General features: G+C 34.6%; 1 protein-coding gene across 1 annotated transcript in view; it reads left to right on the forward strand.

Annotated features, from left to right (window-relative positions):
* The window catches only part of ARID2 (AT-rich interaction domain 2), a 180,215-nt gene that overhangs the window by 76,067 nt on the left and 78,362 nt on the right, over positions 1 to 25,786 (forward strand). Inside the window, exon 4 of the mRNA XM_043447439.1 lies at positions 21,459 to 21,592. Coding sequence (XP_043303374.1) covers positions 21,459 to 21,592 — 134 coding nt within the window. The remainder of the gene's footprint in view (positions 1 to 21,458; positions 21,593 to 25,786) is intronic.

Raw genomic sequence — 25,786 nt, forward strand, 5'->3', positions numbered from 1 at the left:
TCCATCTCTGAAATCCAAAATAATATGACTGACAAGATTGGTGGAAATTTTATAGATGAAATAATTGTTAAACCTAAAAACTTTGGTTTTGGTTATCAGGTTGTGTTTTTAGTTTTGAATGATGTATACTCTCTTGATGTTGATCTTTAAATTTGATGTTATTTTCTTAGAGGACAGTGAAAATTTACTTCCATTACCTCTGTTTCCATTGCTTCTAGTCAGTACTTAAATATCTCTATCATGGACCTTTGAAGAAATTGTCATATTTTTCTTCTTACTGCCTTTAATAATTACTTTTGTCTTTGTTTTTCAGTACTTTTAAATGTGATAAGCAAATACATGTAGATTTTTGAGAAAATACTGTTTGTGTTTGATAATTCCAATATCTGGAGCTCCTTTGAGTGTGTTTCTACTTTTACTCTTTTATTTTTGTTCCTTCTTGCATCTGTTTTCTGGTTGTAATTTTATTTTATACTGGATTATACTTGAAAATCATTTATAGACATAATTTGAGACCTGAAATTCTATATTCTTTGTAGTATATTTTTGATAGTTTGCTTGTGACAGAAATTGAGGGGCATTAGCAATCTAGGATTACTTTAATCCAATTTTCTGAGCCCTGAAATGACTTCAAATTAGTCTGCAGTCTTTGCAAGGCAAGAACAATCTCTTGTTCTCCTAACTACTACAGTGAAATTTTCAGTGTCACAACTAAAACCAGTTGTTTTTGTTTATTCCTCCCTAGACTCTTGAGGCTGTCAAACTTACTTCTCAGTCTCAACTGTCTTTTCTGTAATTCTTGCAGGGCAAACCCCAAAGGCTAAGTTTGACTTTCTGGATTTCTGTTTTCTCTCTTGGTCCAGTAAGTCTTCATTACTTTGTCATTCTCTGATTTCTGTGTGAAACTTCAAAAATGAATCTTTGTATTTTTCAGTTTTTCTGGTTCTTAGAAGAATCATAGGTCTAAATAACCTCTTCTGCCATTTCTGGAGGTGAAAATGCCCATTTCAGATCTTGTGTTTCTTAAAAATAAACAGAAAACCTTCAAATGTTTTCATTGACATATCGATTAAACAGTTTTCTGATTAAATAATAACCTATAATTTCCAGTTTAGTGTATCCTTGCTTTGTCTTACTTGAAGTCAAATGTGTAGAAAACAATGATAGTAAAAAGTTGTGTATGCATTTTAGTTGTTTCTCTTTTCAAATCCTATTCTAGTTTGAGAAATTATTAACTGCTTTGTTTATATTACTGTATGGCAGTATATATGCAGCTTTTTAGTAGAGTAGCTTTTTAAACAATGTAACAGTTCCTCAGTACATTTTTTCATAGTTCATAAATTCTTGTAAGGAAACATTTGGATTAAAAATTTTTTTACTACTTTCAATCAAAGAGATCTGTAGTTGATGCTGCTTTTTTATGTATTCAAATTTAATCTATTTTTTAAAGGTTAATGTTCATTTGTATAAGATAATCAGATTTAGAATAGCATATAGTAAATATATTTACCCTTGAAATTCAAATTTTATACATATAAAAATCTAGTCCTTATTGTGAAATCAAAGACATAGTTACTCTTTACTTAAAATCAGTTGCTTAGAATTGAGTGTGAACTTTCTGATAGAAGTGTAATAATGATCTCTAGGCTGGCCTCCAGTGCTTGCTTACCTCTGTGGTAAAATTTAGCCTTCACAGAATATCCTTCCTAGGGGGAAAAGTATGTTAAGTTTCTTCCGCGGTTACTAGCACACCCATTCCTCCTCTCTTCATTCTTTATGTGTTTTGTTTGTTTGGATTTGTGTGTGTGTGTGTGTGTGTGTGTTTCTTGTTTGTTTTGTTTGTTAGGTGGATTGGGCATGAGGTACTTCTGGAAATCAGCACCATGTTAAACTCTACATACAGGGATGTGTCTGTTTTCTAGATAATGTGAATTTGTGATGCTCAGATTTGTTATTTCCTCTGGAGGCAAGGCTTCTGGACTCTTGAGTTCCCATTACTATTCTTTAAATATCCTTAAATATCCTTTAGAAGGTATGTTCATGAGTCACATATTCATTGGAAATTTTCCAGTTGGTTGGAAATTGTTAATTTTTATTTTTAGTTGATTTAGATTGGCGTTTCTCAGTGGATGCTCTGTTGACTTCGGGAAGGCATACAACTTTGACACTGTGCATGTTTATCACTCCTGGCCCCTGCCTCCCTGATGAGTCACACTGCTCCCCTGGTCACTGTGGCAAATAAAAGTGGACCTGTGCTTTCGCAGACTACCTTGGCATGGTGCCCTTCATGAAGGATGCCTGAATTAGATCAGCAGCTTTCTTACCGTATCTTTTTGCCACCTAACAAAACTTAATTCATAAGTTATGTGAAAAAAAATCAACTTAAAATGTTTTATTCTTAAGGCAGTAGTTTCAGACTGCTCCATAGAACTGCTAAGTGTTCTGTAAGGGTACCCCAGGCCACAGGGAGTCGGTATTGGGATGGGAGGAGTTGATAAGATTCTCTTGGAGGTGCAGTTTCCTTTTGCCTGTTTACAAATTGTGCTTTCAAGCAAGAGTTCTCCTGTCCTAAGTTATATTATCTTTCTCTGTATTAACAGAAATAAATGATTGAAAATAAGAAACATGGCTTAGTGACAGAAGTATCCTAAGGTTTCCTGACATATAATTTCTGAATCACTAGGCAGTGCAAAAATACTAATTTTAAGTATTTTTAGACAAGCAAATTTCCAACAATTGATTATCTGCTTGAGCTTCTCAGGTTAAGTTCTTTATGAGAGGGATCTCTTTTTCAGAGGACCAGTCAGTTCAGAGGAAAATTAAATCACCTAACAGGCTACTTGAACTAAAACAATAATTTGAAAAGAATTCTTTGTTTCTTTCATATTTAGCCAATTCTTCCTAAACCTGTTTGTTCACATTTATTTCCAGGATAAGCTAAATGATTTTATTAACATTATAAGGTTTCATTATAATAACCACTGTGTCTCTTGGAATGCTCAAGTCATTCAGATGAAGTTTTACATTGGTATCTTGATTCTTTGGCGGTCATACTTTTGTTGTACATTCTGAATAAGTGCCATAAAAATCTGCCGTCTTTTTACCCCCTCCCCCAAATACATAGGTATTTCCTAAATTCAAAGCAGTTATTGTCAGAGATTTCAACATTATGATTTAGGGAATTCTGGTTATCCTCTTTACTTCATGCTAGGTACTTTGATTCTGGAAGAATATAAAGTAATGAAGTGGGGATTTTTTTATTTCTTTAAAAAAAGTTTGTTTTTTGTTTTATGTAATGAAATGCATACTATTTAGGCAGTGGTATAATTACTGTCAATTAATTACAGTTTAGGAAGGGGGAAACAACTAAAGATGTACAGATTTGTTAAGAGTAGATAAACCAAAAAGTAATCTTAAAAAGGTGAATTTTTTTTCCAGGTAGATTAATTTCCAGAGATACTTAGCTGACCTGTGATTAATCTAGTTGCTTCTCAGTCTATCTATATAGATGTATATATGAGGATACTTTCATTTAGATTCATTGTTACTACAGTGCTTTCATTTTTTGGTTATTAATTACTTTTATTTTTTGGTTTTTAATTTTTTTAATTGTTGGGAAATATGGAAAAATATCTTACATAAATAATGTGAAATAGAACCCTTTGATCTATATTGTGCATTTTCAAATAAAGTTTGGAAGTATATACTTACAGGGGCACAGGTAAGAGTGTAGTTTGCAGAAATAAGACTAATGAGAACTCACGCAGATAAATCAGCATAGGAATTGTAAACTTGGATGCAGCGATTAGAAAAGACCAGTCTTTAAGTCAGGTCTCAGACAGCCAGGGACAGTCGCAGCACCAAGGAGAGCTCCTAGTATTCTCTTTATTCTGACTGTGTTATCCTAATGGTAGAGGGTATTTGTCTGGTGTACTTTTAATTGGTTAAACCCGTCCAGGTCCCCTGAGGCTAATAGATTTTTCTTCCTCATTTGGCCAGAGCCTTCAGTATCACTGAGGTCAGAAAATAAAGTGTAGCTATTCATTAATGAAACCAAGTTATATATGTGATAGAATTGATTCTGCAAAGAAATTCCAAGATATTCTCTCTACTTAGCAATTATTTTTATTTTGAATAATTTAGAATGATAATATTTCTCTCTTCAACTGTCCAAAGGAATTTCACAAGTACCCTTTTTCAACCCTGTTATAGCCTGAAATTTACTTTCTTTTAATTTCCCACCCTGTCCTTCAAAATTTTTTATTCTACTAGGTTTAGAACCTGTAAGAGTTTTTAAATTATTAAAGAAGTATAAGTAAATGTTACCTTTCATAATCATTCAGAAATTATTCTAGATGTTTAGAAACGATGTATTTTCGTGTAGAGATGTATTACATCTTGCTTACCCTCTGTATGCCAGTATCAAAGTTCCATCTAGAAGCTTCACCCTATAAAAGGTAATTTCTACCCACTGTACAACCGCCTCAAGCCTACTCTTTGTGTAATTACTGCTTTCCAGCTAACCAGAACATTCCACAGCTGTCTCTTGATGACCCATTTTATTTGTAATAAATTTTCTCTTCTCAACCTCAGAGCATTCTGCCCTGCCTTCTTTCTTCAGTCTTCTATTTTTCTTTTCTACTTCTTGAACTTCTCTCTCCTTTTTCAAACTTCCCAATTCATTTCTTCTCTCTCTCTCTAACTTTCCCTTCCTGTCTATCTCTACACTGCTGTCCTCTTTCTTCTTCCTTTTCTCTTCCCTCGACATCCTCCTTATCTTCTGTTTCTCCTGACCACTTCCTGTCTTCCTCAGCCTTCTTCCTTTTATTCAAACTAAAATCTCTCTTTCACTAGATAACACTGTTACTACCTGGGTATCGTCTCAAGAAATGACCATGTTCTCTTTTTCTGTAAGAATTGCTTTAATGTTTTATCACTTTGATTAATTTCCCAATTTCTACTCCTTCCTTCTGTACTGTTTAGCTATCTTTCTAATGTACCATGAAAACAGAAACTGGCATGTATGATTTCTTTTTACATTACTTCTCAACTATAAATAAATTAAATATGAATCACATAATTCTAACACTAATTACTGACAGCATATTTTGAATATACTTAAGACTATTTTGGAGAAGGAAATGGCAACTCTTTCCAGTATTCTTGCCTGGGAAATCCCATGGACAAAGGAGCCTGGCGGGCTAAAGTCCATGGGGTCGCAAAAGAGTCAGACACACAGTTGAATGACTAAACAATAGGACTATTTTCCTTGCATGAATTTACTTATGAAGTGTTTATTTTAAATAAATAGGGTCATAGTTTATTGAATTTTCTAATTATTATAGAATCAGATATTCTTACATGCTGATTAAGTATTCTTTTACGACAACATTTTTATGGGTTGCATAGAATTCTCATGCATAAAACTTAGTGTACCAGTTTCCTGTTGAGTGGTTAGGTTATTTTTTATCCTTATAAATGATGATGGACAGCTTTCTTTTTTTAAATCTTTGACCATGTTTGAATAAAAATGTTTATTTCCTTTGAGTAATTTGCTAAAGGAAGGATTTCTGAGATAAATCATATTTATATTTTTAATGGATTTTTTTATATTTTAAAATTTATATTTAGGTCACTAATTTATCCAGAAATACGTTTGATCTGTACAGTGTAAAGTAAAAATTTATTTTTTTGTTTTCTAATAATGAATCTTTTATCCCCCTATTAATTACTGAATATCTTGTTTCCCACACTTACGCAAAATGCCACTTTTTAATATTAGACAATGGCTTGCTCTGTTTTATCATATTAGTTCAGCTCCTAACTCTGTTTTAAGTTTTATGCCATTTAATAGATTTGGTATTTATAATTAGCCTCTTTTATTTTAAACATAATCAAGAAAGAAAGAAAATTGAAATAACATGAAGGGTGAGAATGTCTCCATTATGAAGGTAAGCACTATTACAGTTTTTTAAAAATTTCATTCCCAAAATACTTTGCTCATATATGCAGGCATTTAGCTGATCTCTTTTCTAATACGTAGATAGAAATATATACACCATTGTTCTTCACTTTTTACATGATGTATCAGAATGTATGGATTCAGTTCAGTCGCTCAGTCGTGTCTTAACCTTTGCTATCCCATGAACTGCAGCACGCCAGGCCTCCCTGTCCATCACCAACTGCCGGAGTCTACCCAAACCCATGTCCATTGAGTCGGTGATGCCATCCAACCGTCTAATCCTCTGTCATCCCCTTCTCCTCCTGTCCTCAATCTTTCCCAGCATCAGGGTTTTTTCAAATGATTCAGCTCTTCGCATCAGGTGGCCAAAGTATTGGCCACATCAGTCCTTCCAATGAACACCCAGGACTGATCTCCTTTAGGATGGACTGGTTGGATCTCCTTGCAGTCCAAGGGACTCTCAAGAGTCTTCTCCAACACCACAGTTCAAAAGTATCAATTCTTCTGCACTCAGCTTTCTTTGTAGTCCAACTGTCACATCCATACATGACCACTGGAAAAACCATAGCCTTGACTAGATGGACCTTTGTTGACAAAATAATGTCTCTGCTTTTTAATATGCTGTCAAGGTTGGTCATAACTTTCCTTCTAAGTAGCAAGCGTCTTTTAATTTCATGGCTGCAGTCACCATCTGCAGTGATTTTGGAGCCCGGAAAAATAACGTCAGCCACTATTTCCACTATTTCCCCATCTGTTTGCTAAGAAGTGATGGGACTGGATGCCATGATCTTACTTTTCTGAATGTTGAGCTTTAAACTAACTTTTTCACTCTCCTCTTTCACTTTCACCAAGAGGCTCTTTGGTTCTTCACTTTATGCCATAAGGGTGGTGTCATCTGCATATCTGAGGTTATTGATGTTTCTCCCAGCAATCTTGATTCCAGCTTGTGCTTCCACCAGTCCAGCGTTTCTCATGATGTACTCTGCATATAAGTTAAAGAAGCAGGATAACAATATACAGCCTTGATGTACTCCTTCTCCTATTTGGAACCAGTCTGTTGTTCCATGTCCAGTTCTAACTGTTGCTTCCTGACCTGTATACAGATTTCTCAAGAGGCAGGTCAGGTGGTCTGGTATTCCCATCTTCTTCAGAATTTTCCAGTTTTTAACTTGTTTTTAACCATTACATAGTAATTCAACTTAAGAATCTAAAACAATATTTTCCTATTATTTCAACATGTAGTTTTTTTCCAGTCTTTCATTGTCATAAACTGCCGTCATGTTAAACTTCCTTATCCTATTCTTTGCCAACATGCAATACAGGATAAATTTCTAGAACTGGAATTATTAACAAATATTTAATGCAGGCCTCTTTTTGACTGCTTAATAGCTATATGCAACCCTTCATCTCACAGGTACACTTGAAGCAAACAATAGAAACCTAATTAATTGGAATGATTCCTCTTATATCTGTAAATGTGTCGATATCCACTCTTCAAGAAGAAACAATGTTTCACAAGTTATTCCATTTAGCTTTAAGTTCATGGTCTCTTGGTAATGTCTAGACTTGTGTTTCACAAAAACTGTGTTCCTAAAAGTGGAAAATTGGGGACATACTCCCCAATACTTAATGTAGTGTGCATCCCAGCTGGCATTAGTGGTAAAGAGTCTACCTGCCAATGCAGAAGACACAGGAGACATGGATTCGATTCTTGGATTGGGAAGGTCTCTGGAGTAGGAAATGGCAACTGACTCCAGTATTCTTACCTAGAAAATTCTATGGACAGACAAGCATGGTGGGCCACAGTCCATGGAATTACAGAGAGTTGGACACTGCTGAACATGAGCATACATACTAGTGGGATAGAAATACCTAAAAAAATTTTGATAATAAAAGCGAAATAAATTACATTTTAGATTTTATTTATTAACCATATAAAAAGTTTATGTCATCTTAAAATGTAAGCTTATCATTGTTTATTTCTCTCCCCCATGAGAATGTTAGATGAGGATATTTATCTGCTTTATTTGTCCAGCATTCCAAATGTCTGGCACATAGTAAATGCTTGATAAGTATTTGTTGAGTGAATGACTGAATACTATTTTAAGCAGAGCCATAAAATTCAACTTTTAAGAAATGTCAGTGTGATTGCCATACATTGATTGAAAAGTCTGTTTCTATATTCAGTTTATTTTGATACTTGCTTTTCCATAATGAAAGAGTGACATACATGGATGAAAATTGAACAAATGCATCATTGTGTACACAAAATAAACTATAATTCTCTATTTCTTAATTCCTTTTGTTAACTACATTGTTTTTCTGTTGAAATTTAACATTTTTTTCTATCTTGCCTTGAGATCAGTCTTTCTTGCAAATTTTGGGATACTGTCACATTTTTACATTTTGTATATAGGATTTGAATCGATTTCTGGGCAAGTGAGGGTAATGACAGATAAGGTAAATTCAAGTCTCTCCTTATATCCTCCAAAATCAAAATCAGTACAGATCAACAAGAAGAACAAATAAAACTGTATAAAATCTATACCTTCAGCATAACTAGGAGACAGAATTCTACAAACGTCAAGTTTCAAGTAGAAAACTAAACATCAAATCCCAGCAAAGAGGTTTCTCCCTCCTGAAGCAAGCATTTGTGGAGGACAAGTTGTGAAAAACTGTGGGGGAAACTTAAGATTGCTCTAAAATAGCCATTAGAAAGAGAAATGCAAAAGAGTCCTGATAGATAGGTCCTAGCCTTAAAAGTGTGTATGATTTGAGGGTGGTTGCCATTGAAGGACAGTTTTTTCTGGGAGAGAAGAACATTAAAAAGAAGGAAAAGCATGATTTGGAGATTGGATAATGAAGGAAAAGAAGCCAAAGGGTGGAATTTAAGGTTCTGCAAGTTAAAATGGAAACCATTTCCCCCAAATTGGAGAATACACAGTCTCCACCACCAACCTCTTCACATCACCACCACAAAAAAAAAAAAAATAATAATAATTCATTAAAGAAATTACACTTTCCTGTGTGAAACAAAAGAGGGAGCTCTTGCAATAGGAATCTTATGACTCAACGTCACAATACATGAACGCCTCATAAATTTATGGAAATCTACCATAGGAAGAAAACATAATGTGAGAATCAAAATATCTCAGTAGATGAGATCCCTTCCCTCCAAAGATAACAGCTACACAGCAGTAGAAAACTGTAACACTGCTCTAAACTGTATGAAATAACCTGAAATAAGCATTCGGAAGTATGAAAAAGCAATTAAAATCATCAACCTAAAGCAAAAAAGGAAACAAAAAATTTATCCTTCAAAATCCCACAAAATCATAAGCAAAGAAACCTAGAAGGAAATGAGAAGAGAGTTGACTGAACCCAAGAAAAATAATGGAAGAAAAAGATAAAAATCATCTTAGAAATGAATTCAAAATTGCAAGATGGCTAATGGGGAATGGATTTGACTGAAATTTAATAAAAGACATTGAAGAAAGGCAGAAAAATAATTAAGAAAATGAAAGTGAATTAGGTAAAAGAGAAAGTGGTTGAAGTGGAAGTAAGGTAAAAGAGTCAACATACATGTAAAATTGAATTAGGAAAATTAAAAAGAAGAGAGATAATATTTAAAATTATAATTAAAAAAATTTTCCAAAATAGAAGACATACATCTACATACTGAAAGGACTGTAGACTACCTGGAGAAATTAATGTTGAACAGTTTAGAACAATATATGTGCTAGGTTGGGCTTCCCTCTCAACCTAGTGTATATATTGGTAAATTGGAAGTGGTCAAACAGGAGATGGCAAGAGCAAATGTTGACATTTTCGGAATCATTGAGCTAAAATGGACTGGAAGGGATGGATTTAATTCAGATGACCATTATATCTACTGTGGGCAAGATCCCTTAGAAGAAATGGAGTAGCCCTCTAGACAATGAGAGTCCAAAATGCAGTACTTGGGTGCAATCTCAAAAATGACAGAATGATCTCTTTTCGTTTCCAAGGCAAACCATTCAGTATCACAATAATCCAAGTCTATGCCCCAACCAGTAGTGGTGAGGAAGCTGAACAGTTCTATGAAGAACCTGTAAGACCTTGTAGAACTAACACCCAAAGAAGATGTCCTTTTCATCATAGGGGACTGGAATGCAAATGTAGGAAGTCAAGAGATACGTGGAGTAACAGGCAAATTTGGCCTTGGAGTACAAAAGGAAGCAGGGCAAAGGCTAACAGTTTTGCCAAGAGAACGCACTGGTCGTAGCAAACACCCTCTTCCAACAACACAAGAGATGACTCTACACATGGACATTACCAAATGATCAATACCGAAATCAGATTGATTATATTCTTTGCAGCCAAAGATGGAGAAACTTGATACAGTCAGCAAAAACAAGACAGAGAACTGACTGTGGCTCAGGTCATGAACTCCTTATTGCCAAATTCAGACTTAAATTGAAGAAAGTAGGGAAAACCACTAGGGCATTCAGGTATGACCTAAATCAAATCCCTTACGATTATACAGTGGAAGTGAGAAATAGATTCAAGGGATTAGACTGATAGACAGACTGCCTGAAGAACTATGGACAGAGGTTCATAACATCATACAGGAGGCAGTGATCAAGACCATCCGCAACAAAAAGAAAAGCAAAAACGCAAAATGGTTGTCTGAGGAGGCCTTACAAATAGCTGTGAAAAGAAGAGAAGTGAAAGGCAAAAGAGAAAAGGAAGGATATACCCATGTGAATGCAGAGTTCCAAAGGATAGCAAGGAGAGATAAGAAAGCCTTCCTCAGTGATCAGTGCAAAGAAATAGAGGAAAACAGTAGAATGGGAAAGACTAGAGATCTCTTCAAGATTAGAGATCTCTTTCAGAAAAATGTTCTGTTGATACCAGGAGAACATTTCATGCAAAGATGGGCACAATAAAGGACAGAAATGGTATGGACCTAACAGAAGCAGAAGATACTAAGAAGAGGTGGCAAGAATACCCAGAAGAACTCTACAAAACAGATCTTCGTGACCCAGATAACCAATGTGGTATTTTATGATCAGTCACCTAGAACCAGATATCCTGGAATGTGAAGTCAAGTGGGTTTTAGGAAGCATCACTACGAACAAAGCTAGTGGAGGTGATGGAATCCCAGTTTAGCTATTTCAGATCCTGAGAGATGATGCTGTAGAAATGCTGCACTCAATATGCCAGCAAATTTGGAAAACTCAGCAGTGGCCACAGGACTGGAAAAGGTCAGTTTTCACTCCAATCCCCAAGAAAGACAATACCAAAGAACATTCAAACTACTACACAATGCACTCATCTCACACCTTGCAAAGTAATGCTCAAAATTCTCCAAACCTGGCTTCAACAGTCCGTGAACCGTGAACTTCCAGATGTTCAAGCTGGATTTAGAAAAGGCAGAGGAACCAGAGATCAAATTGCCAACATCTGTTGGATCATCAAAAAAGCAAGAGAGTTCCAGAAAAACATCTACTTCTGCTTTATTGACTACACCAAAGCCTTGACTGTGGATCATGACAAACCGTGGAAAATTCTTCAAGAGATGGGAATACCAGACCACCTTACCTGCCTCCTGAGAAATCTGTATGCAGGTCAAAAAGCAACAGTTAGAACTGGACATGGAACAACAGACTGGTTCCAAGTTGGGAAAGGAATATGACAAGGCTGTATGTTGTCACCCTGCTTATTTACCTTACGTGCAGAGTACATCATGCGAAATGCCGATCTGAATGAAGCACAAGTTGGAATCAAGATCGCCAGGAGAAATATCGATAACCCCATATACACAAATGACACCACCCTTATGCCAGAAAATGAAGAGGAAGTAAAGAGCCTCTTGATGAAAATTAAAGAGGAGAGTGAAAAAATGGGCTTAAAACTCAACATTCAAAAAACTAAGATCATGGCATCTGGTCCCATCACATCATGGCAATGCAGGAGACCCGCCCGGGTTTGATTTTCTGTTCGGGAAGATCCCCTGGAGAAGGAAATGGCAACCCACTCTAGTATTCTTTCCTGAAGAATCCCATGGAATGAGGAGCCTGGCAGGCTACAGTACATGGAGTCGCAGGAGTCAGATAGGAATTAGCGAGTAAACCACCACCACCACATGTACTTGGTTATGCATTTACTTCTGTGGTGGTTGTTTAGTTGCTGAGTCATGTCTGACTCTTCTGTGACCCCATGGAATGTAGCCTGCCAGGCTCCTTTGTCTGAGATTTCCCAGGCAAGAATTTTGGAGTGGCGTGCCATTTCTTTCTCCAGGGCATCTTCCCAACCCGGGGATCAAACCTGAAGAAACATCAGACAAATTTAAGTTGAAGGATTTTCTGCACAATAACCGCCCTCAATTATTTAAAATGTCAAGCTTATGAAAAAAAAAGAGAAATAATTTAAATGGTTTAGGAAAAACTGCATGTGTGTGTGTGTGTGTGTGTGTGTGTGTGTGTGTGTGTGTGTGTGTGTGTGTGTTGAGGCAGGGAGGAGAGTGGGAGGGAAAGGGGTTGAGTGAAAAGAATATGATAAGGCAAATGAGCAATGTATAAACAATTGAGGTATCTGAATTGAGAACATAGGAGTTGTTTGTACTATTCTTGTGACTTTAAATTTTTAAAGAAGTTTATAAAGGCTCCTAAACCCAGAGAATTTGGGGGAGATTTTTAAATAATTTGGAAAAATTGTCTTTCCTACTTAAGTGTACATAGACTTTTAGTATAGTTTATTAGAGTTTTAAGATTTGTACAAAGTATTTTCAGCAAAAAAAATCACATGATGGATGGAAAATTCTTTTTAAAAAACATTCCCCCGATTTTTAAAAATAAACTTTCTCCGTAACATGGGTTTTTTTAAAAAAGTAATTACTTTTCATTGTCAAAATTTCAGTTTTATTTTAAAGGGCAGATTAAATGTCTTTTTGTTTTCTTTTCTGAATCATCTGTTTAGGTACAATACTACTCATCACCTAATGTTATGATAAGAGAAGTCAGCAAATTTGGGACTTTTGAAAAGTGAAGTGTGTAAACTCTTCTTAAGACTGGTAGCACTTTTAAGTATTCTTCACTAAGAAACCATTTGACCTCTGTGCACAAAATATTTTGCTGTCACTTCACGTCTCATTATGAAGTACATTTGAAGATTTTGCCTTATTTCAGAGACCTATTTTAAAAATATAATCGATCACATTGAAATCATGTTGTGTCATTTTTGGTGCTTGTTGACTTCAAATTTTTGCTACCTTATCGTGCCTGTAGTTGAGCAGTAAATGATGAGTGTCATCTTACCCTTATAATCTTCTCTCCCTGACCTCTTTTCCCTTTTTCCCTTCTACCTTCTCTTTCATCTTCCCTCACCCCCTCCCCAACTTCTTTCACCCCTTCCCATTAAAGTAACTGTTTCTTCATTGTGGCCTTAAGTAGAATTAATGTGTTTTTTTGAAAGTTTCTTTCTATACAAGCCATTTGCTTATGAGAGTATATCGTCTCTGTTACAACTTTGCTTAAAGACTCACCAAAAAGTAGTTTCTTGTGAATTTATTTTTTAAGGAGAACCTAGTAAATACAGTAAGCTCAGATATATTAGAAACATCTGTAGTTGAATTCAGCTCTATAGAAAGCCTCCCACACAGTATAATTTGCTTTAACCCTTGTTTCTTCAACTTCTTATAGTGATTTCTTGTCATTTTCCAACAGTATTTCTTTTGTTGCCATATTCTTCATGTATTAATTCAGCTGTGTTTATCATAAGAAAATAAATGTTTTCCCAGTGATGTGAAAGTTGGCCTTGGAAAGACTCTTGTAAATATTTATCACTACATATACTTGAAATAAAATATATATTTAAACTTGAATAATTTTTAAGTTTCAATGACTTGAAAAATACTGTTGAGAAAAATCTAAATTAATCTTCAAATTCTGGATATTTAGAACATCTTACAAATTGTCAGCAACATAAAAAGTATAAGACTACCCTAGGACAACATCAGGGCACATGAAGTCACAGTTCAGATAGGTTATATTTGATAATTTAGAAATCTTTTGATAATTTCTTGTCTGATTGCTTGGCCATTGTTTTTACTTCATAGTATTGTTGATGATGAGCTCATGTGAGAAGTGTTGGCCATTTTCTTATTTAGAGTTGCTTGCTCTAGCAAACTGTGGTTTCTTTGAAGGGTTCTATTAATGTCCTTATCCTTTCTGTGAGAGAGAGTTTAAATTAGGTAGTGTTAACTTTAAATAAATTTTAAATTAAATGGCCACTTAGCCTAGACAGGAATAGATGTTAGTACATGGAATCTAATGAATGATGAAGTTTCCAGTGGTTAGAAGTTAATGAATGAATGAGGATTCCATTGTTAGTCCCTTCATGTTGTCTCACATAGGATGAGTAACATATGGACTGCACTGCTAGATGAGTGGAGCAAAGGAGGGAGCTGGCAGTGTCAGCTGGTCCATTAAGTGTTTCTCCCCCTTGGAGTATCTAGTTTGTGTGTCCCGCTTTGAAGGGTACTCCTCTACAGAAACAAGAGCTCTGGATCACTTTAAGGTGCAATGTTTTGAGAAAGTCTGTACTGGTAAAGGAGTAGACTGGAAATTATTTGTTGTGTTTGGTATAACAGGGGGACTATATGAAAGATCAAAGGGAGAAATATGCTGGAATTCTTCATTAATTAAATTTATTTTCAATGAAGTAAGGATACATCATTTTATTAAATAACCTTTTGTGCCCTTTGTTTAAATATTTTTCTCTATGATCTACAGGTGAGTTTAATGTTGCAAAATGTTGGATGTTGAACTATCTTTGAATTTCTGCAATAAAATCTTGAGTATGTGTGTGTATTTAATAAATATTAATAGATTGTTTTTATAGTATTTATATAGTCTTTTTTTAACTGCAATTTTTATGAGATTTTGTCAGAGTATTGCTAGATTAGTTTTCAGGGAGAGTCTAATTTTTTTTTCATAATTGGAAACATTTTATGTAGCAGTGGGAATAATCACTCTTTTTAAAGTTTGAAATAACTCATTTTTTTCTGATGTTCTGAAATTCTTTTTTTAATTTCTAGATTTTATCATACCAAAAAAGCTTAATGCATACAGGTTTATCCACAGCAAAACAAGACAAAACAAAAGCAAATAAAACTGCTAATACTTTGAAGCCATATGTGTGTTTTTTTATTGTCTTTCTCTCCTGAGGGATAAATCCTAGCTTATTTTCTGGGTGATAATTATTATCTGGCTTTTCTTTTCTTTTCACTTATTTGTCTATTGCTAAAAAAATATTTTAACTTTTTGCTTATGATCTTCATATAAATGAAGTCAAATCAGTATTATTCTGAAATGATTTATCTTAACATTTTGTTGTTGGCTATTTTTATTGATTTGTGTTAGTTAAATAATTTTCACTAACATATTGTATTTCATTGTATGAATATGTCACAATATTTTTCTTCATACTATCATTTGTGAATATTTGAGTTGTTTCCAGTATTCTCTAGGGTGTATGACTAAGAATATAATTGCTACATTACAAGATATTCTTCCTCTTCTCCTTTTCTCTGCATATTACATACATTAATGTCTTTGTTTCCCTCTTGTGATTTGGAAAGTAATAATCTTGACTTTAATTTGGTTGTTAAACAGTTGCAGAAATACTCCCAAGAACATATTTCCCTTAATATTAACTATGAGAATAAACCCATTTGATTACTCTTCCTGTGTAAATAAGACAGAATAGAATAATCAAAGGAGTAGGGTCATTCTGGATATTTCTAGGAATTGTCTTTATCTTTGGAGCTTGCATATATCATCAATATATGTCTGAGTGTTTTTTCTTTTCATTAATTTTTGCCTGATGATCCTTGCACCCTGGCACCCCAGGAATCTTTATGATACACCCATTCAGCAGTTTTCACCTAAGAAATTCTTCTCTTATCTCAGTGATAATGCTTCTGTTCAGTGTATTCTGGTTTTTCCTTCAGGACTACTATTTCCTCCCTATGTTTGACTTCCTGTTTATCGTGCCTGTTTCATTTTTATCCACCCCACTGTTTTCATCCTTTCTGTCTCTTCAAGGAGCCATTTCTCAAGCATGTTGTCTACATTACTGTGGTGACTTTTACATTGTCAAGTCTACTTTTTCATTGTCCGCTTTGCAGGGGTAATCCTGGGCAAAGAAATGTCATTCATTACCTTGCTGGTTTGCAAGTCAGTATTCTTGATTTTTTGTGCTGGGATGCTTGATCTTGAAAGTTACTTGTATGCCACATCAATAGAGGTCCCGTTACCTGATGATACCAGTCTTTTCATGCTAGTGCTTCTGGTAGGTGCTCCACATCCTTGGATCTTTGGGTTCATTTTGACAAGCTTCAAGGTGAAGTTTAAAGGACTTTGCTTCTTTTGACAGCCACTGAGTTCAACTCAACTTTTCCTTAAACATTTGTTTATTCTCTGGATCCCATTATCAGACACATTCTCACATTTTATTGATCCTTAGTGGCTAAAGGAAATCCCAATTGAATTTGCCTTTTTATGTGTTTTGGCTTAAGATATCCTCCGTTTTCCAGTAGACCGTCTTACTCTCTCAAAAATTGTTTTGCAAGTTAGCCTTATAAATCCTTGAAGTTGCTTTTAATGAACCAGAATTTCTGAAAGATTTCGAAGTTAGAAATTATGCAGTATCCATCAATTTTTACTCTTTAAAGTTCATTACAGTTGGATTTAAGGAAAGATTAATATGCATTCCTTGAACTGTCATCTTTTCCTAAAACATTTCAAAAAGTTTTATATAAAAATGTATATAAATATATATTTTATATAAACATTACATATATTTTTTTAATTTTTAAGAATTCTACCAAAATATTTATAAATAAAGTTATGAGATACCTGGGAATTGCTTTAAAATAATCTGGAAAGTGTTGTGAAGATAGTAGTAGTGCTATAGATGAAACAATGTTGACTGTGAATTTTTTTTTTTTTTTTACCATAAATTTTGATATCTGCTGATGGGTACTATTGTAGTAGTTTCTCTACTTTTGCATAAAATCATAAAGTTATTTTTAATTTTCCAAGGGTTAAATTTCTTTGAATTGATTGCAGTTAGAGAATGTGCCTTATACAGAATTTAAATTTATTGTGGTTTCCTATGTGACTTGGCATATGATTAGTTTAATAGCTTTTGTGGAGATTTGAAAAGAAAATCATTGTGTATCTAATAAGTCAGTCTTATTGGTGATTATATTTAAATCTTCTGTGAACTAATTTTTTGTGTACTTAATCTAGCAGATACTACAGGAGGTTACATTTTTCTGCATTCATAACTGTACTGCCTATGTTATTTGATTCTGTCTTGAAAGGAGTCTTCCTCCCACTGTATTGGTCCTACATATTAAACTTTTTAATTGAATAGTGCCATTTAAAATAATTCCTATGTTATTCCTATATTCCTATATTCTGCTAAATGTTCATATTTGCCTTTAAATCTGCCTTTCATCCTTTAAATCTGTCATGTATGGCATAGAACCCACCACAAAATAAACTAGGGCCAAGTTGAAAAAAAGAAGATACAATTCACTCCACCTGAATTTGTACCTAATGTTGAACTAAGGAACCTTGTTTTCTGTGTCGCCTGTTGAGAGAGTAACTGCCATCTGGATTCCAGTATTTTACTAGTCTTGAGTTAAATATGTCATGTATTAGGTAGATTACTGAAGGAGCTCTGTAAATACCTGTTTGATTAAAATATATCAACTATTCAAAGCAATGTAATTGACTTGGAGAAGAAAGAGAAATGTGTAGTCTAATATTTGTAGTTAAATGAGTGAACACTGTATATCTGTCAGTATATGAGCCTCAGGGTCATGTTAGAGAATTAAATCTGAAGACCTAGATTTTGAAATGTAACTTTATATTTTAGCTGCTTTCTCTTGTCTGTTAATTTAGTTTTTAGAAGTATAGCTCTTTGAAAACCACAAAAGGACTTTATGCTTAATAATTGAGAGAGACAAGAATCAGAACTGGATGCCAAACCCTCAGTTGAACTATGAAAGGTCGAGTCTCAGTTGGAAATGTTTAATCATGAATGAGAACAAGTGCTGACCCTCAAGCCAGGGAAATAAAAATTTCAAAAATTATCACAATTTGCCTAAGCTGTAAATTTCTGGAGATTGGGATTATGTAGAGAATCTCTCCGGAGGAATAGAGTTGGAAGAGCCAAGGGACCAGAAGTCACATACTTTAAAAACTGTATGAAAATCTGAGATACAGGGGCTTTATGTTCATAGCATACACTGTTTATTGCTAGGACTTGTGGTGTCTCTGTCACTCCATTTTGCTTATGCTCCATTTTGAGTGTTCCAGAAAGGAAAAGGTATTTATGGTTTTTCTTTACTAGTAATGCTGTTTTCTCCCCAAGTTTTAAATCTGCTAGGCTCAGTTATGGAATTCCCAGGTAAAGAACCTGCCTACCATGGCAGAAGACATAAGAGATGTGGGTCTGTCCCTGGGTCGGGAAGATCCCCTGGAGGAGGGCATGGCAACCCACTCCAGTATTGTTGCCTGGAGAATCCCATGGACAGAGGAGCCTACCAGGCTGCAGTCCATAAGAGCTGCAGTAGTATCTGACTACTGCAGTGGCTTCACATGCACATACACTTAATAATGAGTAACAGATTTATAAAGAGCATCTTAAACATATTGTTAGTATAAGGTTTTGATTTTAAAATTTTACTTTTTCATTGTTATTTTGATTTTATTTAAATGAAATTAGTTAAGAAAAATTATCTTTAACTTGCTTTTAACCATTACACAGTGAGCTCAATTCTGAAAGAACATACTTTGTAAAATACCTCTATCACTGCTATTGCGTGCATTATTTCATGTAATGTAGATAAACTCTCATTTGCAGAAAATGTCACATGATTTTTGAGCAGCTATTTGTGTCCAGATTTGTGTAGACTCTTATTTTGATGATTTTTGCATTAGAAATTCAAAAAGGATAGGTTTGATTTATGGCTCATACATAAGTCTATCATGAATCTATACTAGAGAGAGACTGTCTCTTTTTATCATATTTTTGTTTTGGCCGTAAATTTTATCTGCTAGGGTACATCACCAGGATCAGGGTGAAATGTATGCAGCTGTGTACTGTCCTCAGTGCTCAAGTGTTATATGTAGGCATATGTGTCTGCTTTTTTATCTCTGGCAGTGGAGAAAAGTGTTGGGTTCATTAGCTGTCAAGCTACCAGTTAGGAAAGAGTTCCTTGCTCAAGCTGAGCTTATATGGAGAACTTAGAAGGAATTGAAAGGGACAGTTTACTTCCTTTCTAGTCTCCAAGATGTGAATTGTTGTGCCTTGGAAAGCTGTAAGGGAAAAATGAAGAATTGTGATGAGTATCCTTGCTATTAGTTTTTATACCTAAATTTACAACTTTCATTCATCCTACCTTGAAAGTTACAGTTTGGTACTAAAAACAAAGTAATAACTTCTGAGATCATTGATACCCCTCTCCCTCATCTCAGCTGTCTGTTAACTATAAAAGCAAAGGGCTTTTAAAATAGTGGCTAATGCAGTCAGGATGGCTGCTATCAGTCAGGATGGCTGCTATCCAAAAGTCTACAAGCAATAAATGCTGGAGAGGGTGTGGAGAAAAGGGAACCCTCTTACACTGTTGGTGGGAATGCAAACTAGTACAGCCGCTATGGAGAACAGTGTGGAGATTTCTTAAAAAACTGGAAATAGAACTGCCATATGACCCAGCAATCCCACTTCTGGGCATACACACCGAGGAAACCAGATCTGAAAGAGACACGTGCACCCCAATGTTCATCGCAGCACTGTTTATAATAGCCAGGACATGGAAGCAACCTAGATGCCCATCAGCAGATGAATGGATAAGGAAGCTGTGGTACATATACACCATGGAATATTACTCAGCCGTTAAAAAGAATTCATTTGAACCAGTTCTAATGAGATGGATGAAACTGGAGCCCATTGTACAGAGTGAAGTAAGCCAGAAAGATAAAGAACATTACAGCATACTAACACATATATATGGAATTTAGAAAGATGGTAACGATAACCTATATGCAAAACAGAAAAAGAGACACAGAAGTACAGAACAGACTTTTGAACTCTGTGGGAGAAGGTGAGGGTGGGATGTTGTGAAAGAACAGCATGTATACTATCTATGGTGAAACAGGTCACCAGCCCAGGTGGGATGCATGAGACAAGTGCTCGGGCCTGGTGCACTGGGAAGACCCAGAGGAATCGGGTGGAGAGGGAGGTGGGAGGGGGGATCGGGATGGGGAATACGTGTAAATCTATTGCTGATTCATGTCAATGTATGAGAAAACCCACTGAAAAAATAAATAAATTAAAAAAAAAAAGAATATAATAAAAACAGGAAAAAAAATAAAAAAAAATAAAATAGTGGCTAATGGACTTAATACCTGCCTGGTTCAGGAATGATGGAAAGACTGACCTATAACATGATCACATCTAGAACTTCACTATGGTATTTTTCAGCTTGCTTCTTATGAAGTATAGTAACAACTACATTAAGTACAGTATTGTGTTTGACAGGGGTTTGACCAGTTGCTTCCCTATTTAAAAATCTTTCTTGTGGGGATCTTATTATAAACTGGTAGGTAATGATAGATTATAAATTTGGATATTCAATTCTAATTAATACTAAGAAAATTGACCATACCCAGTGATGGTGATATTGTGGGAAACACAGAAACAATCTTATAAATTGGTAAAAATGTTTTGGGCACATCGCTTTTGAGTGAGAATTTGGTCGTATTTCCTATTTAAAGTGATCATACCATTCCCATTGTCTATGGAGAGAAAAGTATTCAAACAAGTGCTGAGATTAAGCTTATTGCTATATGGCCTGTAATAGCAAAAAACAAAACTGAACATAGCTAAATACAACACTAGAGATCTAGTTAAAATTACGATATCTCAATCAGAGCATATATTATACAGCTGTTAAAAATGACTAAAGTAGTACTATGTGTATTGACCTGCAGGATCTCTAAAATACGTTGTTAAAATGTGCACAAAAAATACACTGAAGGCACATGTGATAAGTGAGATGGGGAGGCCAGGGACTCTTCTCATTTGTGCATCATTGTTACAATGACCATGTATAATATTTTTTAATCAGTAAATAAAATGTGCTGTCATTTATCTACATGTAGTTGTCCTTTGATAGTCTTTACTTTTATATGTTTATTTGTACAGTAGTATGGTCTTTTCTAGGCATGTAAAAGCACTTTTAGAACTATTACATTGAGTTTGTCTCCAATATTACTGCTGAAGTGACTATTCCACTAACATAAGAAGTTTGTGGTATCCTGTTAATATGTTTAAATTTACGGCCTTTAGAAAAAGAAAACAGATCTGTGTGGTAGGAGTTAAGACATACAACTAGAATCTGTTTTTAAATCCCCGCTGTGCTGTTTTTCTGTTTCAGTTACCTAGAAAAGTACGAGAAGGTTCATCACTTTGGGGAGGATGATGATGAGGTACCAGCGGGCAACCCCAAACCGCAGCTTCCTATTGGTGCAATCCCATCTTCCTACAACTACCAGCAGCACAGTGTGTCAGGTAAATGCCGCTGGGAGGCGAGCAAGGCAGAGGCGCCCAGCTCTGAGTTAGAACAGAAGTCACCCATGAAGTGAATCGGTCCCTTACTTTGCACGTGAAAATACTGAAAGCCTTGGGTTAATGCAGCTTCTGGAAATCAGCATGTCACTGGTATGAGGACCCTGTTTGTCACAGCCCGCATAGAAGACTTTTAGTTGCAGGAATTTTTAGAGTTACAAATATACATACACTTTCAAATGAAACTTGTTTGTTTTTTTTTTAATTTGATTAAAGATCAGTTTAACCTAAATTGTCACTAAAACGAGAAGAGGAATGTCTTGTTAGAATTAAGGAAGCCAAAAAATACTCATAGCATCTACTAGATTTTCTACAATTCATGGCATTCCCAGCACCAGAATTTCTCAGAAATGTTTCTTACTATGTTTCAACTGTTTTCCTGTCATGGTTCCAGGGACTTAAGATTTTTTTCATTCAGGTCATTCTTATAATGGTTATAGAGGAATCTGCAGCTAAAAAGAACAAGACTCAAGTTAGAAATAGTCTAGTTGAGAGTCTAATGAAGAGGTTCTCGAGGCAGAGTTGATGCGATTTCCAGTGTTTGTGGCTCCAGAAGGTGATGACTAGGAAGAGAGCTCTGAAGAAATAAGCAGGTCTTTTCTTCATTCATCAAAATTTGGCCTGAAAAAGAGGAGATAATATCTTTTTCAAGAGGATAGTCTTTATAAAAATATACAGATATCTCGATCTTTATTATTCTTCATTGGTACTGATACCATTCTTTTAGGTAATCCTTAGGTTTAAGCTCTCTCATTTGTGCCAGTATCACTGATTTAAAGTTTTCATTGTCTATTTTCAAGTTTCCTCCATGTTGAATTTGACCCTGTTTCTTTCCCAATCAGTAATAGCTGAGGAAACAGAATCTCCTAGAATCTGTCATCTCCAGTAGAAGAGACTTCATCTGGTGATTTTGTATAACTGAGGCTTGGGGGAGGGGTTGTAGCAGTGGTGAGTGCAAACCAAATCTACCTTTACTTTTAATGAGAAGTTATTACCTCGGGAACCAATGTTAAAGGAGAACATTTTAAGTCATCATGTAGAAGATCTTGCTTAATGTTTAAGCAAGATGATTAATGATTAAATAAAATGAGGTGGTTTGTTAGGTAATATGCTTCCCATTTTTAGTAAGAGCTAATGACCATTGTCTAATCCAAGGATGTTATAGAGGCTGTTTCTACACTGAATGAGACCTGGTACTGTAACCTTTAAGACCATTCTGTAACTTTGTGTTACTGCTACATTATAGCAGTGACGGAACTGTCCACTCTTATGGGTTAAATAGAGCTTGGTGTCTATTACACTTCTCAAACTAACCCATTTCAATATTAGATCTAGTTTAAAATGAAATGTTTTTCTGGATCTTCCCCCCGACCCCCTCCCAACCCCTTCCCTGATTTAAACATGATTTACTTCAAGAAAGAAGATACTTCTGATGTTTCAGAAGTCTATTGAAAGTCATTGCTAGAGCTATGCAATTTTTAAAGAAATGATAGAATTCTTAATCTGGTGTTATAATAACTCCTTTCTGATGTGCTGTCATATGCCTGTCTTTTGTTGTTTAAGGAGAATCTGAGCAGTTATATAACATATGTAGCATGTTTGACAGAATCAGGATTGGGGACTGATTAGAAATAGAAATTACTGGGGAACATCAGACTATAGTATATCTAATTCATACTGAAAAGAGGTAGTGTTTCAGGGCAGCACTTATGAATTTGAAGGTGCTTTTTATTATCCCAGAAGGAGCCATAGCAACATTATGACAGTGTTCTAAAAATCAACATGACTGTCAATATATAAAACAAATCCTTCACCAATGATTCTTTTCAAATGCCATTAAGGAAATATAGTAAGCTTCATAGCTGTCAGTGTGTATGTTTGTGTGTATTTAAATAAACACCAAAGTAGAATTACATAGTGGTAGATTAAAAGCCTTAGGATATTTTAGTTAGAACATTTAAAAGATTTGTGTCTACATCTTTGATCATATAGCCTTACTCTCCTTGTAGGTTTGGATTGATGTATTTGGATACATGTATTTATCTAGAGATGCGTACATTTAAAAAAGCTATTCTAAAACAATACTTTGAAAGGTAATATGATAAATTTAAATTGGCATTTAGTATGAATTACAATTCTACTCATAATTGTCGTAGTAGAATATTGTACATTGATAGAATATGGAACGAAAATTTTATAAGGCTATTGTCTCCTTTTGCCCAGTGACTTTAAGCAGCCAAAAAAATATTAGGTACATTTTGCTTTGAATTTTAGAATTATTAAACTTCAGGATCAAAATATGGTGATTTTGTCATTTATTTGCATAATTGTGCATATTTTTCCTTGCCATGAGGACCTAATCTTTTGGTTTTCTTCTTTATTCTTTCTTCCTTGGTATTGATTTGGATATAGTCAGTTCTGCAGAATTGTACTGTAGATTACTAAGAACTTTTTGTTCATCTTCTCTTTCCCTTTAAAATTAAAAAATTAATTTCTAAATTAAAGTTTTTTAATTTGTTTACAGTATCTTTAGTAGAAAAATTCTGAAAGGTGAAACTGACACATGAAAAACACACTGAAATTAATAATACTGTAGAGTTTAAGAGCTAGCAAGGGTTTTAGCGATTATTTAATCCAATTCCATCATTTTGGCCAAAGGAGGCCAAGCACACTATCCATTTACATTCTTGTTACTTAAATTTGGAAAAGCTTTATACAGGAAGATTTATTATTTTGATTTTATCGTTGTATTAATATTCCAGCAGAGATTTTCCTTTACATGTCCTGTTTTCTTACAGATACTTGAACTACAGCAGTCACTACCATATCAATGGAAAGAATATACTGTGTGATATCTGTAATATAGACAACATTCCAGGAACAGTTCTCCCTTTCCTCTAAACTGATTACCTCAGATTCAGTTAAATTTGTCAGCAGTGATGTGTTTGTATAGACATTGTGTCACAACATTGAAAATTTGTGATCTCATTATTCCTATTATAAAATTGTACCTATTCAGACATACCTCCTTGGGGATGGGAAGGGAGGCTCTTAAAACCTTGTAAGCATTTCTCTTATATTAGATTCCTAGGAAGGAATCTTTACCAAACATTATATAGTTAAAGGACTTTTCATAATTTATCATATTAATTTGTTTTATTTTAATTGGCGATGTCTTTTGGCAAAGTCATTCATGTAAGGATGTGTTGAATTGAGTATATGGTGGTATCTGTTATTCTTCAGTAGCAAGCATAACAATTCCAAGATCATATTGAAAGCACAACAAGACTGTGACAGATGTTCAATTATGGGTTCCAGATTTTTATTTCTATTGGAAATTTGCCTGAAAATTTTGTGGAATCTAAAGACTTAACTATTGCTGAAACTTGGCATCTCATGATCTGTTCCAGTGTGCAATAAATACCAAAATGTATTTCTATGTTCACAGAAGTTATGTTACATTTTACCAAGATATTATATTATATATGAGAAATTTAATTTTTCAAGATTATAAGACATGAACAATGTATTGTTGTTCAACCTTAAATATTATAAAGAATCTGTGTCAATTCATTTATAACTGTATGGTGATACTTAATGGAGAAATTCCTGGAACATTTTAATGTTGAAGAGGGGTCTCTTCAAATATCTATTGGGAAATGAAGTTTCTTACCTACGTGATTTTCTTCTGTGGAATGTTGTGACAATAGATTCCTACTTGCATTCCATTTAGTGACATTCTTAAAAGATTTTTTTTCAAATCCATATTTTTCTGAAATGTTTTGTGTAGCAGTTTTCTAACTCTTGTTTCTTTCCTTTTCCCATTACACTAGTTAGATCTTTATATGATAAATGTATTAGGGGTATATGTCTCAGGACATAGCTGCCAAGGCCTAAATTGCACCAGTTAAGAGTCAGTAATTTTAGAAATACAACATTTTCTAATATATATTATGATTAGATAATATATTAGTTTTCTGTAATCCTTTCTTCCCTATCTTCAAAGTTATAAAAATGTTTCAATTCTCCTACATAAAATTTTAGTTAGGAAAAGATTTGTTAGAACACGAAAGTTTGAACTGTAAAGGTAAAAATTTATAAATCAGACTCCATCAAAATTAAACCTTCTGCTCTTTG

This window comes from Cervus canadensis, chromosome 25, assembly GCF_019320065.1.
Source record: "Cervus canadensis isolate Bull #8, Minnesota chromosome 25, ASM1932006v1, whole genome shotgun sequence".
NCBI classification, from domain to species: Eukaryota; Metazoa; Chordata; class Mammalia; order Artiodactyla; family Cervidae; genus Cervus; species Cervus canadensis.